The sequence below is a fragment of the Amaranthus tricolor genome, chromosome 11 (genome assembly GCF_026212465.1).
Source record: "Amaranthus tricolor cultivar Red isolate AtriRed21 chromosome 11, ASM2621246v1, whole genome shotgun sequence".
In the NCBI taxonomy this organism is placed as follows: domain Eukaryota; kingdom Viridiplantae; phylum Streptophyta; class Magnoliopsida; order Caryophyllales; family Amaranthaceae; genus Amaranthus; species Amaranthus tricolor.
In genome coordinates, this window is record NC_080057.1 from 22,451,033 (window position 1) to 22,468,348 (window position 17,316).

Genomic DNA, 17,316 nt, shown 5'->3' on the forward strand with positions numbered 1-17,316 from the left:
TCAATTTTTTAGTTCCAATCTATTTATACCAATATACTAAATGGATTATATTAATTAACACATGTCGGAATCACATTTATTTCCCCCAAAATGAAAAGTGTATAGAAAATATTAAATAAATGTAAGAAAATATATATTTTTCATCAATATAAGCAAAATAATGTTCAAGATTAAATAAAGTGATATCATTTATCATAATTATATATTCAAATAATATCAATGATGTATTTATGCTCACGAACACAAAATAAATCAGGCTAAGCACAAATTACTACATCCTTCGTTTTTTAAAGTTCTTCTTGTTTAGAATATTTCATTTTAAAAAGAGATAAATTTGATCAAAGTTCTTGAGACATATATAAAATAAAGATAAAGTAAATCAATATGAGATCTCTGTTAAATTCGTCTTAATGCATAGGACTTTTTATCATATGCATAATTTATAAAATTTTTTATAATGCGTATTAGATATATTGAGATTCAAAATTTACTTTAAAACTATACAAAAAGTAAATAAAAAGAAAAACAAACGTAGGAGTATTATACAAATTTGTCATAAAAATATTACGTTAACTTTATTTAAATATTTTTTTGATAGCTAGTATACTTTTTTGGGTTTTTAATAATTGCTATACTTCTATTTTTCACGCTATTCAATATACGATTTTAATCGTTAATATATTTTATTTTCATATGATAAAAATTTCTAAAAAAATTAATATTATGAAAATATGTATTAAGATGAATTAAATAAAATCTCACTTGACTATATTTTACATTATACATAAAAAAATATATACCAAATAAGATCAGTTGATGAACAATAATTGCTACACTATTATGTCAACCAATTAAAAAAATTTATTTATTTTGATTTCTCATAATTAGTTTTATAACAACTTTAAAGTGCGAAGAGTGTACATACTTGGACACGAGTACTTACTAAGGTAGGAGGAGAATAGTTGGTACAACTAAGGTAGCACACTTACACGTGCCATTTATACATTGGCTCATCACATTTTATTCAATATAATTATAAAATTAAAAAGCCCTAAAAATACAAAGTCTTGAAATAAAAAGTGAAAAATAAAAAGAAAAAGAACAAAAAAAAGGACCAAACAGGAGAGAGAAAGATAGTTCACACACACTCACTCTCACAAACTACAAAAATAGTCCGTACTCAACTGATCTCAAGAGAGAGAAAGAGAAAGAGAAAGAGAAAAATTAAATAAAAAAAAATTAAATAAAAATGACAAAATCTCCATTTCCATTTCCCGCATCTCCTTCTCCTTCCCTCCATTAATCTCTCTCTTTCCATTGATCAAGCTTTTCACTCATTCTTCCCCTTTTTTAATTTTTTATTAATCTTTAATTTTCATACAATTTTCAATTGTAAACCTCCAATTTTTCACTTTTTTTGATGTAATTTACTTTCCTTTTTGGGTAGTAGAAGAATCACTAATAGTAATTCGAAAAGGTATTTTTTTTTCTCGATTCTTCACTTGAATAATCAGATATATAAATGGAATTGTACGGTAGAAATCAGGGTTCGGAGGTGGATCCATCAGCTCAATGGGGGGATACTGGACTCGAAGGTACTTGATTTTATCCCTTTTTTCAATTTTCAATTTTTGAGATTTCCCCATTTCTATTTTGTGCTTTTTTTAGGGTTTTGTAATGTTGTTGATTATTGTTCCGTTGATTGTGTTTGGTTTGAGCATAATGTAGAGTCCATGTGGAGGATGGATGTTTCGGGTCGGGAGACGTACCCTGAGCGTCTTGGAGTATCTGATTGTGTCTATTACATGCGTACGGGTTTCTGCGGGTTTGGTACCCGGTGTCGGTACAATCACCCTCGTGATCGTGTTGCTGTGAGCTCTCTTTGGCTTTTTATTTGTTTATTTTGTTGATTTTGTGCTCAAATTAACATGCATTGTGTTTGTGGGTTACAATTTGTAAAATGTCAAATAATGGTTGTTTGCCAAATAGTTGATATGACTGATTTGACCGGTTGGACACACTGCTAGGGGCAACGGGCAACTTGTTCAAAATATAACAAATTGTTTCAACCAACTAAATCTGCAAACACTTCCCAACTAATTTACCAAACACTTACGCTAAATACTTGACTTCCCGAATCCCAGAAATAAGCTAAATTTCCCAATACACTATTTTTCCAAACATTCAAAGAATATATACTTTGTTGTTGGATTGTTGCTTAATTTTGTAGAAATCAATGAAATTATATGTTTTTTTAAGCTTTTGAATATGACTTCATGGGTTTTAGAAAGTAATGTGTGCGCATTATGTGTTTGATGAACACCTTGAGATTTTAGTATCATATGTGAGTGAGTTGAAAAATGTCCATTATTTTGTTGGGGCCAAAGATTTATACTTCTTTGGTTTCGAATTATAATGTACTAAAGTAAAATAACTCATTAAATCATGAACACTTCTTATTTGCGTGAAGTTGCACATGACGTTCTCTACCAAGAGTCAATCGGAAAAAAACCTTTTTGTTAGAAATCAATAACGAGGGTAAGGTTGCCTACATCTGATCTTCCCAAACCCACTCTAAGTGGAAACCACTTAATGACATTGGGGTAATGGAATGTGAATGTAAGTGAATTGAAAGAGTTTATTAGGGTACTTGCATGGTTTATAATACTAACAAGGGTGCCTTTTCATTTGGGTTTTTGCATACCTTTTGTGTTCTCTTCTTATTAACCTAATTTTTTTGTCAGTTTTCAGTGATGGAATTAATAACGAATGTCAATGTAACTTAGCTAGAAAATAATTTTAAAAAGTTCATGATCATGGTCATCCTACGCCAATCATCTTTTTTATTCTCATCTGTTATCACTTGAAAAGATGATATTAGATGATAATGAAAAACTGTGAAGAAAAAATATGTTTGAGTATTACCATGGGAGTGACATAGCACAATTCATCAAAATTGACACGAAAACTCTATTGAGGAGAATTAAAGAGTCCTACTTAGCACATTGTTACAGGATTAAGTGTGAGTAGTTCTTTTATGAACGAATGGGGTTTTCATTTTTCCTAGGCTGTAGCAGCTGCAAGATTAGTTGGAGGAGAATACCCTGAACGTCCTGGTGAGCCTGTTTGTCAGGTGAGTTGTAATTGCATTTCTTTGTATTGAATCACCCTAAATGCTTCATGCAAGTATTTTAGCATTTCCCCTTATGCAGTACTATTTAAAGACTGGGACTTGTAAATTTGGGACTACTTGCAAGTTCCATCATCCTCGAAATGCTGGTGGATCATTGGCTAATGCTCCTCTAAATATTCATGGATACCCATTACGAACGGTTTGTTTTTTCCTGTCCTGCTTGTATTTAAAAAGTACTCAACTCATGTAACTTATTTAAGTATGCTTCCTCGATGTTGACAAATTTGATTGACGGTGCTTTTATGTCTGGACAGGGTGAGAAAGAATGCTCCTACTATTTGAAAACGGGGCAGTGCAAATTTGGCTTAACTTGTAAATTCCATCATCCTCAACCAGCTGGCATGTCAATGCCTGCAGCTGCACCTCCATTTTATCCGACGGTGCAGTCTTCAGTTCCTGTACCTGAACAAGCAGCAGGGTCATCCCCTAGCTTTAGAGTAGCTAGGCCTCCTCTTGTACCTGGTTCGTATGTTCCAGGGTCTTACGGTCCTGTGCTCCTTTCTCCAGGAGTTATGCCCATGGCAGGCTGGGGTTCATATTCTGTAAGTTTTAATGAAGTTTAGTGTTATAAGTTGCGCGGAAGATGTTGAAACATTGGTCAGTGATCTGTGGACTTCATTGGTGCAGGGACCTGTAAGCCCCGCGCTATCCCCTGGTGTTCAACCTGCTGCAGCTGGAGGTTCTGTATATGGAGTAACCCCACTATCCCCTTCTACACCTGGTCTTGCTGGATCTTATCCTCTACTGTCTTCTGCTGGGCAGTCAATCACTGGTGTCACAGAACATAAGTTTCCAGAGAGACCAGGTGAACCTGAGTGTCAATACTATTTGAAAACAGGAAACTGTAAATATGGATCCTCTTGTAAATATCATCACCCACCGGATCAGGGTACATCTGCAGCTTGCTTTCTTGGACCACTTGGTCTGCCCCTACGTCCTGTAAGCTTCTCCTTGAACTTGGTACACATGTGCATACTGTTTCAGATATATAATGATTACTGAATCTTGCAAATTCCTTTTGTTTCTGTTGATAGTTGACTTTGATTTGACGTTTATTCACAAGATTTTTGGGTTTACGATTTTGAAAATATCTATGAGATGTTTTCTGAACTTTAAGTATATCAGGATTTTCTTTGATGTGTAAGGGGAGGGTGGGGGGTGGTGAAGAAGGTTGGGGCTTGGTTGGAGGTAACTGTACAAGTCAAAGGTGAATGCTATGGTTGCAGTGTATGGTTATTTAATTCTCTGAGTATCTCAGCCTGAGAGTGAACTTTCTAGTTTGTGTTTCATCTTTATTCTGAGTTTGGGACGTGAAGAGCTGTAGCTCACCTCTGACAACACATTGTATTCTTGCTATTCTTTATTGAAAATCTAATATGAAGAAGCACTATTTATAAAATAAATCTGACATGCTACTATGTTAGAATATTTCTGTATCTGGATTTACAATTTGATTTCTGATCACCCCAGCCTAATTTGGACGGTGATAAGGTGTCCGTATGACTAGGAGGTGAAATCCTTTCTTTTAGACCCCCGAACAATAACAACTTTGCGAATTCTTTAAGTTCCAAAATATTAATTTGTCACTTAGTTGCATGAACCAAATAAAAAATAATCTCCTATAGTCAACTGTAATTTGACAAGTCCTATCCTTCCATTTGTTTTTTCTAGTGCTATATGCATATTCATGTCATTTTTCACTATTCCCATGTCAAGTCATCTTTTGCTGTCCTGGATTTCGTCAATAGTCTTTATAATCCCCCGTCTTTACTTTCCTTGCATATTTCTGATCTTCATCGAACATAACAACCCACAAATCGGTTCTCCCGTATCTGATCTTCCTTACCTGCATCTCTAACTTCCTTCAAATATCTTCATTTATATTCTATCTTATAATGTGTACCATCAAAGTGGAAAATAATCTCTACAAATGCATCTTAGAGACCCCATTGTACAATGATCTTCTCAAGATACCCAACAGTGTCACCCAGAATAACGTTAGTCTACTGCTTGTCCTGTAGAATATTTCTTTTAACCATAGAGGTACGCTTTGGTTACACAATATTCCAGTTGTTGCCCTGAACTTTGAACCAACCCAACTTATTTTGTGGGTCAATATCTCCATGAACTGAAAATTTTGACCCATGCTTTATGAAACACACACTGAAGGGTATTTCCTTGCCTTCAAAACAATACACGCAAAAGTTGATTGTTGAAGCGCTACCATTATGTGCCATGGAATAGTTAAGAGGTTGCTCCATAATGTAACATGTTTGTTATGGATTTTCAATATATCCTTCTGTGAAACTGTCATGCACAGGATATTACATAAGGTCTTAAAGCAAAGTAACTAAATAAAGGTAGTTAGAGTTGTTATTTTATGTTGTTATGTTAATTGGTCTTTTATTAGCCTTTATTCTTATTTGTTTTTCTCCTTCCATATCTTATAGAGGGGAGTATGGAATGCTAAAGGGAGGAAAATAACTAGGAACTTAAGTGGATACACTTGGAGTATTTGGTAGACTCGAACATCCCCTTGTATCGTTCTTGTTAATCATCAATAAAAGTCAGTTTTGGACCTTTGGGGCTAATCTGTTACAGAAACACCGTAACATAACGTGTGATGACAAATCAACACGTGATATTAGTTATACGCTATTGTTTTATAGTACAAAAGCTACAACATTACCATATTAGTCCTTTTAATCTATTGATATATTCTGATTATCGTTCATAAAGCTATATTTTCTAAGTAAAATCTAAGAAATGCAAAAAATATCTTTGTTTACATTTATAAAACGGATCTTTATCAACCCATTAATTCACGTGCAATGTCTGTGAATCATGTTGTAGTACACAAGAGATGACACTTCCACCTGCAACATGTCCACTATTGCAATCTCATCCATGTCGTTTTTCTAAAATGTGTCTGCATAAATTGTGGATAACTGAACATTGATTCATCCATATTGTTTTGTTAAACTTTGCAGAGCATATATATTAATAGAAATGTGGACTTTTTCTTTTATTAATGAAAAAGAAGTGCTTGGAAATCTAGTAGTTCAGAGGCCTTGGCATTAGATGTTGGTCAACTGTTCTTTATTAAATCCTCTTCTGTGGGATGGTTTTTGCAGTGTGGACAATATGTGCTCACCTTCATGTGACGTCTAGTAGTCAAAATGGGTAGCCATGCCTACGAAGTTATTTGAATGGCATCTCTATTTTTGCCGTCTCTCTTATCCTTGACCTCAATTGCCCCCATTATCTCCAATGATTTTCCTGTGCTCTTTTCTGATTGTTATCATCTTCAGATGGACCTTCGCAATCAAAACTCTGGGCTGCAAATCCATTTGAGAAATGTGTGATGTTTGGTGCTTTGCAACTTTTGCATGGAAATTCAACATTTCATTACCTGAATGCCATTAAGTAGCTCCTACCTAGGGTGGGGTTTGGGAGGATTGATTGTACGCAACCTTACCACTGTAAGTGATAAACCTATTAAAGAGGTTGTTTCCGATTGACTCTTGGTAGCAAATATCATGTGCAACTTCACATAAATAAAAAGTGTCTGGAAATTACCCGTAGTAAATTCTATGAGAAGTGTTTCTTTGAACATGCCCGCCCCCCCCCCCCGGCAATGCTTATCCTGATTTTGAAGTTTATTACTGCATACTGCTATCGTCGTTTAATTTGTTAAGTATATTTCCAAACATAGTCACCTGCATGCGCTAAATCGATGTCTTATTTACTTTTCTTCCGAACAGGGAGCACAGCCTTGTACCTTCTATATGCAAAATGGATACTGCAAATTCGGGCCCACCTGTAAGTTTGATCACCCAGTGAGTCTGATGAAATACAGTCCATCAGCTTCATCTCTCCCCGAGACACCAGCTGGCTATTTGACGGGATCTTTACCTCATTCATCATCCACTGAGCTTCTTCCAGAATACGCTTTAGGTTCTAACATCCAACGGCCCAGTCAAAGTTCTGCACTATTAAGCAGTACCAGAAGCACGGGAGCAGATGACGAATCTCATCATTCAAACTAAGCCATTACTCCACGGTTGATGCCCATTTTTATCTTCAAGACCTTAAAGCAGCCCTTATCACCAATCTACCATTGTCATCTCTGTCATATATCGTAAATATCATGTAAGTCACCTGTCCAAAGGTACTTGTATTGTTGTCAAGTGTTCACGTGCTATCAAACCGTTCACATTAGGGGTTAAATAACCTCATATATGCTCAAAACTTTATATCGCGTAATAAATTATCGTCGCAAGTAGCTCTGTAGACTATGTCCTTGCTACTTAGTAATGATATGAAGGGAAGCTGTTTTATACCCTTTAAGCTATGCTGTCCTGCGAGACTCTGTATGTAGAGTATATGTAAGGTACTCATTTTGGGTAACCTTTGTCAGGTTATGTACCCAACAATAACATTATTGCCCATCTGTTAATAGCACTTTTATGATATTATATCAAGGGAATGCTATGGATTTTTTGAGGTACATTGTTATCAACTTTGCCCTTAGGCCTCGGGTACATTACCTGGGAGGGTTCACACGAAACATGGCACTCGTCCGTCCTCCCTGAAAGACCGGTTTCTCTTTTACCCATTGCATCCTTTCCTTAGCTTTGAAATCCGTCGTTCAATCTTCTGAAGATTTCGCCGGTGATGCAAATTGTTTCCTTGTCTTACTGTACTTAGAGTTAACCTCTACGGAGGTTGAAAAAATAGTTCTTAAGGAGCATGATTTGGGTAAGATAGGTTTCCTCTTTGCGTTTTCAAGTTCCAATCTTGTTTGATTCGTCTTAATATAAAGATTATTAATTCAACTTATTAAAATTATTCACAATTATAGATATTAATGACTGGAATTGTGTATTGACAAATGTTTTTGGTCAAATGAGACATTTAGGCTGAATAGAAAGAAATATGTTTTAATCAATGGCTCATAGTATCATTCTTAATATTGATCATACTTTATCATTACCTTATTAATACAATTCACGAGTATGTTGCTTCCTTTGTTTCTCAAGAGTTTGAGGCATTTTTTGAATTGATTTTTTTTATTGTGGTCATACATTTTCTAATTTAGTTTCATTCACAAAGTTGTTCTTTTCTCATATTTTCCACACATTTCTTCTATGTTCTGTCTAACTGTTTTTTAATTTTAATTTTCAATTACAAATTTTTAATATACTTTTTTTGTCCTTTTTCATCTGGTCAATCTCATGTTGACAAAGAGAGTATTTCAAATATATTATACTATTCCAAATAATAACTCTTTGTTTTAGAGGTCGTTTAATTGATGTAGAAAGTCAATATTATTTGAAATTCCCGACACTCTATTTGGTATTTGAGTTCCTACCATTTGTGAAATTTTTTGTTTACAAGACAATTACTTATAGAGTAAATAAATAAATAGCACCCAAAGTAGCATATAAAAGTATAAGGTGCACTCTCTTCATCCTTTTAAATTATTACTAATAGCGACATGTCATAAAGGGAAATGTCAATACGGACTAGTAAACTCAAAAAGAGGGTGGAGTAGTTAGTAGCATAAATGGATAGGGCATTAATAGAGGATGGTGAAGTATGGTGTTGATGATTAAACATATACCCCATTAAGTCATGCTTAAGGACCCCAAAGCTACTCTTTTCACACATAATCTCTTTAATTAATACATTTATGTTAAGTTGCTTTCAAAAAGGCATGATTCACATACACCCAAAAGCATTGCACCTCATCAACAATCCGGTTGGTGTCTCCAAATTAAATTTTATTAATTTAATTATTCATTTTAGTATAAAAGAATGTTTTGCAAATAAAATTTTAATTTTTTGATTTTTAATTTTTAATTTTTTAGTTGCTTGAACAGTAAAAAAAAAATTATTAATTTTCATTGACTATTTTTTGATAGTAAACTATTGCTTTTTTGAAGTGATCTATTTTTCCCTAAGCGACTAATAAATGATCACATATATGTAACAACTACCTTAAGTAAGTGACTTAATGACTAGTTAACAATCAAAACTTCCAATTAGTCAAACCAAATAAAAAATATCGATTAAACAATTATTTGCCAAATAGATCTATACTTTCAACTTTTCACTAAAAAGTATCAATGTTAAAGTATATAACAAATCCTAGGGTCTTAACTATCAGTTTAAATTTTTTGTTGAGTTGGTTCATTGACATAGTATCAGAAGCCAACGTGACAAGAGGTCACGGGTTCGAATCTCAAACACCCCTCATTTAACGTGATATATTTATTTAGCGCCAGGTTTGAGGAAGACTTATACCGCATTTAACCCAAAAAATTCTCTTATAAAAACACGTATTAGAATATATAACATATCATGTGACCTTAATTATCGGTGGATATTGTGATTTTACCTCGAACAAATGATGAAAACATATTATCCTATACCCCATGATCTAACCGAATAGAGCGAGAGGGTGAGTAGAGAGAGAAAGTGCAGATGACCTAACTGAATTCATGATCAGATGAAGCTTAGCTAGCTATGAATTATGATATATAGAGATTGTTACTTAATTAGGAAAGATTTGAAGGAATTAAAAAGACAGAAATATGAGAGTACTTACAAATACAATGGCTGATCTCAACACCAATACTATTTATGTAAAGAGAGCTTTTCACCCTACTTCTACTACCACCCATTCTACTCAATGCTATGTCTTTTCTCTTCCTCCTTCTCTTCCATTTTCTCTTTGCATTCAAATTCTTTGGTTGGAGTTATCCGCGCTCAAAACAGACCCGATAATTCAACATTTAACTAACAAAATTCGACATTCATCCGATTTTAAATAAATTGAAATATGTAAAAAGTTTATACCAATTTAAAATCGATTAAATAACTCAAATGAACATCTATAGTTTGAGAGTAAAGTTGGTTTTTTTCTACGTATAAAGTGTCTGCTCGTACATAACTCTTAAAGTTAAATTATATTGATTTAAGATGGTTGTGTTTCAGTTTAATTATTAATTTATAGTCTCAAATTTATGAAAAAATAAAATTAAATATGGCCTCATAGTCTTATTTTGTGTATTTTTCTTCACCTTTGAGGGAATGCATTTTTCTGAAAAATGCTATTTCTAATTTTTGTTGTTTGGTTTGATAAGTGAACTTAAATGAAGAAATTGCATGGAACATAATTTTTCATTACTTTTCCGATAAAATATATTCTTCGGAGGAAAAAAGAAAAGTATAGTTTTTGCAAAAATAGAAGAAAATTAATTTTCATAAAAAAATAAAGTAAATAAATTTTTTTCACTTACACATCTTCTCTTAATTCTTTTTCATTAAACCAAACAAAAAAAATTACAATTTAATTTTTATATTAAAAATTTATTTTTTAAATATATATTTTTCGTCAAATCAAAAACTCAGTCCTGAAGACGCATCTAAAAAGTTATATTTAAATCACTAGATTGAACTTTACACATAACTACACTTGATCATAGCCGTCACATGATTAGAGTTGATCGTAGCCGTCACTTGATTGTAGCCATTAAATTATGAGATTAAACTTTACACATAATTATGATATCTCACGAAATTTATCCAATTTTTTTTATCAGTCTAATACTCTTTAATTAAGACAAAAATTAAATAAAATAAGACAGTGGAACATGTGATAATTAAATCTATAACCTTATTAAAAAGTAATATTTATCCTGAGACAAAAATAAATTTTGGATATGTTACGTTGTTGGTATTAATTGCAATTTAGTTGAAAAAAATAATTGTCAATGTTTATTTTTATGCTTGTCCTACCTTTTTTTTCTTTACAAAATTTATTATTATTCATTACCACTTGAAAAATGTGATATTAAATAATAATATAAAATGACAAAAAATTATATATACATTATCATGGGGATGACCTAAGTACCAACTATCCTCTCAGAGTAGTAGGTGTTTTAGCAATTGCATAAGAAAATTAAAATAAACAAAAATAGCAAATTAAATTATAAATATGAGAATCAGGTTTTATCTCAATAATGAGATTAAATATCACTGTTTAAGAAAAATTCGTTGTTCGACTCTCATCTAGTCCTTTCTAGTCCTTTCTTTCCTTCAGTCCACACCATAATCAAATAATAAATAATGCAAGTATACAAATTTTCGTGTAACAGTCAAATGTCTTGTATATTAACCAATTTCTAGAAAAACTTGGTGGGTTCCTAACCTTTTTAAGCCATTTCTTCTCCTAAAAGTTGATTGAACAATAATCTATAATCAGCAATGGGTTTGAATGATACATGTCTACAACAGGCCAAATCCAAGATATAAGTACAACATAGCTCGAACACTTAATTTTGCGTTACATGTTACACAATTCAATATTAATAGAGTATTTACCAAATGACTTGAGACATGGGTTTAGGCAAGGCCCAAGCCCAGATTTAGCTTGTACATAGATATGTAATCTTTCTCGAGCCAACAGCTTCACTGGCCGCAACCTTTTCATCTTATTTGACAAGGGTATATTCTGCCGTCTTCCAACCCTTCTCAGACCTTGACTAGCTTCTATGAGCGGGATGCACTGGGTATAATGCTGATGTACATAGATACGTACATACATATCACTAGTGGAAAAAACCTTATTTGCTGCGGTTTTTTGGCCATAATATGCTGCAGTTTTGGCCCGCAGCAATAGTGATAGTAGCAAATGACCTATTTTAAATGCTGCGGTTTAAAACCACAGCAAAAAAAGGCTATTTGCTGCGGTCTTCTTAAAAAACCGCAGCAAATAGTGTATGACTATTTGCTGCGGTTTTTAAGAAGCTCGCAGCAAATAATAGCCTTTTTTTTTTGCTTTTTTTCGTTTAATAGTATTAAATAATCCAATAATGTACAATGTAATAAACAATGATTTATCCAATGATAATCACCAATTAACACCAATAATCTCTTTGTAAATTCTTGATCGTATATATAATATAATAATATGTACATATACAAATTAAAGTCCTAATAAATCAAAAGGTGCTTTTAAACTTGACACAATTACTTTTAAACTTACTCTAGTCATAAAAATAATGAATACTTGACTCCAAAAAGAGTGTCACACATCAAAAGCTCTCGATTTTTGAGATTCAATCCTATATGTTTCATATAGAAGCAGCTTGCAAAAGTGAATAGTGGATTATTCGAGTTGAGAATTTTTGTCCTTCGAATAAACATCGATATGGCAAACTATCAATCTGCAAATCCAACGAAACACAAATAAGCATTAAACTCATCCAAAAACATAATTAATTAACACCCTAGAAGTACATTAGAATACCAACTTAATCCTAAAAATAGAAAATGAATAATACATTATCAACAATCAATCACCAAGGAACTTGATCATTCACAAACATCGCGTTCAATCTTAAATCTTTATAAACATAAAAATAATGACACAAAAGCAACAAACCTTTTGAACCTGATTGAAGCTAAAAGAATTGTTCATTAGCTAAAAGATATCTTCTTGTATTTTATAAGTAATGTATATAAATCTCATTTCATTCTGAGGTTCTTTAAATCTCTTCAGTTTCTTAGCCGATTTTCGATAAGCAAAAGCCACTATCCTACTTCCAAATTTCTACTTCACACAGATAATAAAGCAAAGCAGGTTTAATACCAGGAAAAATTATCATCACCAAATAAAGATTGATAATTAAATTACATGATTATAATCTTACATGATGTCGTTTACAAGAACAACTACCCATTGAACCATTGATACTACATAGATAAGTAATTATTCACATTCAAATATACAACTACATATATACATAAGTAAATTATTCACATTCAATCTACCCTAAAAATCCTAATTAATTAAAATTATTCACATTCAAATATTTAAGTACATACATAAGTAAATTATTCACATTCAAATATAAAATACATACCTTGGTAATGAGATATGATAATTTTGTTTCTACAATAAGATTATGTAACCTACAATGAAAAATAAAATCAAAATTAGTATAAAAAAAGACTAAATCCTTATTAAAACACAATGACTTGAAAAAGAACAAGACTAGCCCTAATTTCGTGGCTTTTGGAGGAAAAGCAACAATGGTGGGTTGAAGAACTTAAACAAAGATGGAGAAGGAAATTCGTGCAATGGGTGGTTATTGAAGCAACAAATTTCAACAACACAGGAACTTGAAGAACTTAAACAAAGTCGTGGGGTTTGGAAGATGATAAACGAAATGAAGAGAAAACACAGTAGAGTCGTATGATTTGAAAAACTTGAAGAACTTGAAGAGATTTTTCGTGGGTTTTTGAAGAAATTTTCTGAAATTGAAGAGCTTGAAGAAGGAGACAATCGTCTTCGTGGGTTTTTGAAGAAAGTTATTTTAGGGTTTTAAGTAATTGAACGTCAAAACGCGTTTTTTATATTTTTTGAACTGACTATTTGCAGCGGGCTTCTTAAAAAACTGCAGCAAATAAGCATTATTTGCTTTGGTTTTAAGAAGCTCGCAGCAAATAAGTGCTTATTAAACAAAAAAAATGACTATTTGCTGTGGTTTTAGAAAGCCCGTAGCAAATAATTTTATTTTTATTTTATTTTTTTCGTTTAATAAGCACTTATTTGCTGCGGGCTTAATAAAACCGCAGCAAATAATGCTTATTTGCTGCGGGCATCAGGTAGCCCGCAACATTTGTACTATATATTTTTTTCTTTTTTTTTTGCTATTTAATGCTGCGTCTAAGAAAAACCGCAGCAAATGACACGCAGCAAATGAGGTTTTTTCCACTAGTGTATTCATGTAGTATATCGATATGAGGGTTAGGGACAATATAATTAACCTAAGAATGTGATTGTGCAACCATAGTTGAACCTTAACCTCAGAGCTTGCAATTGTATTGCTGATAATGACTGTATCACAAACTAGGCCTAATCTGTCTATCCACCAACCTGCATCAACTCACAAGTAGAATACTAGAAAATCCATTATTACATGATTGATCAATGATATTTTTGTCCACATTAGTCATAATCCTTCGTTTCGAGGAACAATCGATAGATTATTATACATTTTTGATTGAACTGTTTGCTATTTCTTTCGTATTTCATTAATCGGTCTTGTGTCCACATGGATTTATGCACGTATTTCATTGTTCGGAAGCATATATGCGCGTATTTGTGTTTTAGATTAAACCGTACTAATACTGATGGCTTCTTTAGTTGGTTTGTTTGAAAACTTGTGATTGTTTTGCGCTTTTCAAGCCGATATTTGATGTTTTGAGTGATCTCACAATCGAAGTAGGCGATGCTAGTTTTGCACTTCACAAAGTAAGAACTCTGCTTGATGATCATGTTGTTGCAACTTTTACGTAGAGAAGGATTTGTTCATAGTTTCATTACAATTCAAGTTCTTTTTGTTTTTTTTTTCTTTTTCAAATTGTCAAAGAACCAACAGACTCAACCAAAAGCTTTAGCTGATGGTAGCGTCCCCAATATGTTATATATTCTCCATCACGACCCTGCACATGAGCCTTTTAGGCTAAAACTGTGGGTGCAAGTAGAGGTGTTCAAAACGAACCTGATGACCCGATATTTATCCGACCTTGTAACCGAACCTGACTTCAAAATGAACTTAAAATTATGTAAAAGTTATTGTGGACACAAGACTTGATTTTGAACTGACCCAAAATCGACCCGATTATCCGAATGAACACCTTTAGGTGCAACGCAAGTCTCCTCATACCTGATGCTAATAATTTCACTTTAAAGAGGGATTAAATATGATTCTAGCACAAAATTGTCAATGAACCAACTCAACCAAAAGCTTAAGCTGTTGGGTTAAGGTCTTAGAATATGTTATATACTCTAACATGTCCCCTCAAACGAGAGCCCATTGGACTAGAAGTGTGGATGCGCATAGGCGCTGAATATTCCACTTTAAATGAGGGGTGGTTGAGATTTGAACCCGTGACCTCTTGTCACGTTGGCTTCTGATACCATGTCAAGGAACTAACTCAACTAAAAGCTTAAGCTGATGGCTGATGGTTGAGGTCCCAGGATATGTTATATACTGTCAAGGAACCATCTCATCCAAAAGCTTAAGCTCATGGTTGAGGTCCCAGGATATGTTATATACTCTAACAAGAATCAACTCGATCAAACGCTTCAGCTGATAGTTAAGGCTCTAACATATGTTAATTTGCTCCAGTTTCCTCTTTATCTCAGAGTGGAAGAATCCGAAGACAAGTATTAGAGGCTAAGGATTCGAAAGTGTCGAAGATTAGTCTCCCTTTGGTACCAGGTGGTGCTGAAGCATTCGAGCTAGCAGCAAAGTATTGTTACGGGATCAAAATCGAGATCACTCTATCTAATGTAGCTATGCTTCGGTGTGCTGCATATTTCCTCGAAATGACTGATCAATACGCAGACAAAAGCCTTGAAACCAAAAGCGAGCAATACTTAAGCGACACGATCCTACAAAGTATAGCAAACTCTATATCAGTTCTACATAAATGTGAGACACTTTTGCCTATAGCAGAGTTAATTACTGCCATTGTTAATAATGCTTGTAAAGAACAACTTTCTTCAGGATTACTTAAGCTTAAACATGATTATTTGGAGCCAAAACACCTATAGATTGGTGGGGGAAATCACTTATAGTTTTGAATCTTGAGTTCTTCCAAAGGGTTTTGAAAGCTGTTAAATTAAAGGGTCTTAAACAAGATTTGATTAGCAAGATATTGATAAACTACGCGCAAAAATATATTCAAGGGTTAGTCGTAAGAGATTGTGGGCTTATGAAGTGGAACTACATGGGCGATTTGGAAGTTAGAAAGAAGCAAAGAGTGCTTGTCGAAGTGATTGTGAGTTTGTTGCCTACGCAATCTAGGAAAAGCTCGGTTACTATGGCGTTTCTTTCAAGCTGACTCAAGAATGCGATTGCACAAATGGGTTCGACTTCTTGTAGCGCCGATTTAGAGAAAGGGATTGGGTTGCAATTAGATCAAGCAATCTTGGAAGACATACTTATTCCCGCGAGTTCACATGGGAATGATTGTAGTCCTGTGTATGCTGTTGATTCGATTTTGAGGATTTACTCGATATATATGAACTTAGATGAGGATGATGATGAGGACCGTTGAGGGATGATGGTGCGATGATGTATAAGTTTTGATAGTCCGACTTCGCCCTAACAAAGCTCAATTATTAAAGTATCAAGTTTGTTAGACAATTATCTTGCAGAAGTTGCCTTGGATTCAAATTTAACACCTTCCAAGTTCATTGCTCTTGCCGAGTTGTTGCCTGATCATGCTCGTGTTTTCACTGACGGCCTCTGTAGAGCAGTCGATATCTTCCTTAAGGTAACATTTCTTATCCTTCGTCTCATCCACTTTCACTATTATGGTGTTACAACTATCAGTTTAAGTTTTTGGTTTAGTTTATTCTCTGACATGGTATCAGATGTCGCCAGTCTTGGATTTGAGCCTCATCCATCGTCATTTCAAATGCTATATTAAGTGTCATCAACTTAAACATTTGGTTGAGTTGGTTATCCTTTCAGGCTCATCGAAATATAAAGGATTCAGAGAGATACTGGTTGCGCAAAACAATCGATTGTCAGAAACTTCCCCAAGAAGCGTGTAGTCATGCAGAAAAAAATGAACGACTACCAGTACAAATTGCGGTACAAGTACTCTACTTCGAACAAATCAGGCTTAGAAATGCAATGAACGGAGGACATTACCCATTCTTCTTTGGCTCTACGAATACTAGCAATGCACATCATTTTACACATAGGCCAAGTAGCGGAGTAGCAAGTGGAGCCATATCCCCTAGGGATAACTATGCGTCTGTAAGAAGAGAAAATCGCGAGCTTAAACTAGAGGTCGCAAGGATGAGAATAAGACTAATCGACTTAGAAAAAGATCATGTTTCTATGAAACAAAAGATGGTTAGATCACTTCCTGCTAATAAGTTGTTCACATCCTTGACAAGGAAACTGAGCAAGCTTAATGCCCTTTTTCGGCTCAAGAGTGGTAAGCCCTTAGGCTCATCGTTTAAGCCGAACAATGAATCTCGACCCCTCTTTCAGAAGCGAAGGCGCCATTCTGTTGGATGA

General features: G+C 33.8%; 1 protein-coding gene and 1 pseudogene across 1 annotated transcript; both read left to right on the plus strand.

Moving 5' to 3' along the window:
• The first annotated feature begins 1,129 nt into the window (after positions 1-1,129).
• Positions 1,130-7,699, plus strand: LOC130827387 (zinc finger CCCH domain-containing protein 32). Its single transcript, XM_057693094.1, has 7 exons — positions 1,130-1,595; positions 1,729-1,871; positions 3,068-3,133; positions 3,213-3,332; positions 3,448-3,735; positions 3,821-4,132; positions 6,958-7,699. The coding sequence occupies exons 1-7, from the start codon at positions 1,523-1,525 to the stop codon at positions 7,240-7,242; spliced, it is 1,287 nt and encodes a 428-aa protein (XP_057549077.1). The 5' UTR covers positions 1,130-1,522; the 3' UTR covers positions 7,243-7,699.
• A 2,093-nt stretch (positions 7,700-9,792) lies between these two features.
• On the plus strand, positions 9,793-17,316 carry LOC130827388 (BTB/POZ domain-containing protein At1g03010-like; annotated as a pseudogene).

Excerpts from the sequence above, each read along its gene's own strand:
- LOC130827387 (XM_057693094.1), top strand. The coding sequence starts at position 1,523 with ATGGAATTGTACGGTAGAAATCAGGGTTCGGAGGTGGATCCATCAGCT. Across the intron at positions 1,596-1,728 it reads GGGGGATACTGGACTCGAAG|AGTCCATGTGGAGGATGGAT; the intron begins GTACTTGATTTT and ends AGCATAATGTAG. Across the intron at positions 3,134-3,212 it reads CTGGTGAGCCTGTTTGTCAG|TACTATTTAAAGACTGGGAC; the intron begins GTGAGTTGTAAT and ends CCCCTTATGCAG.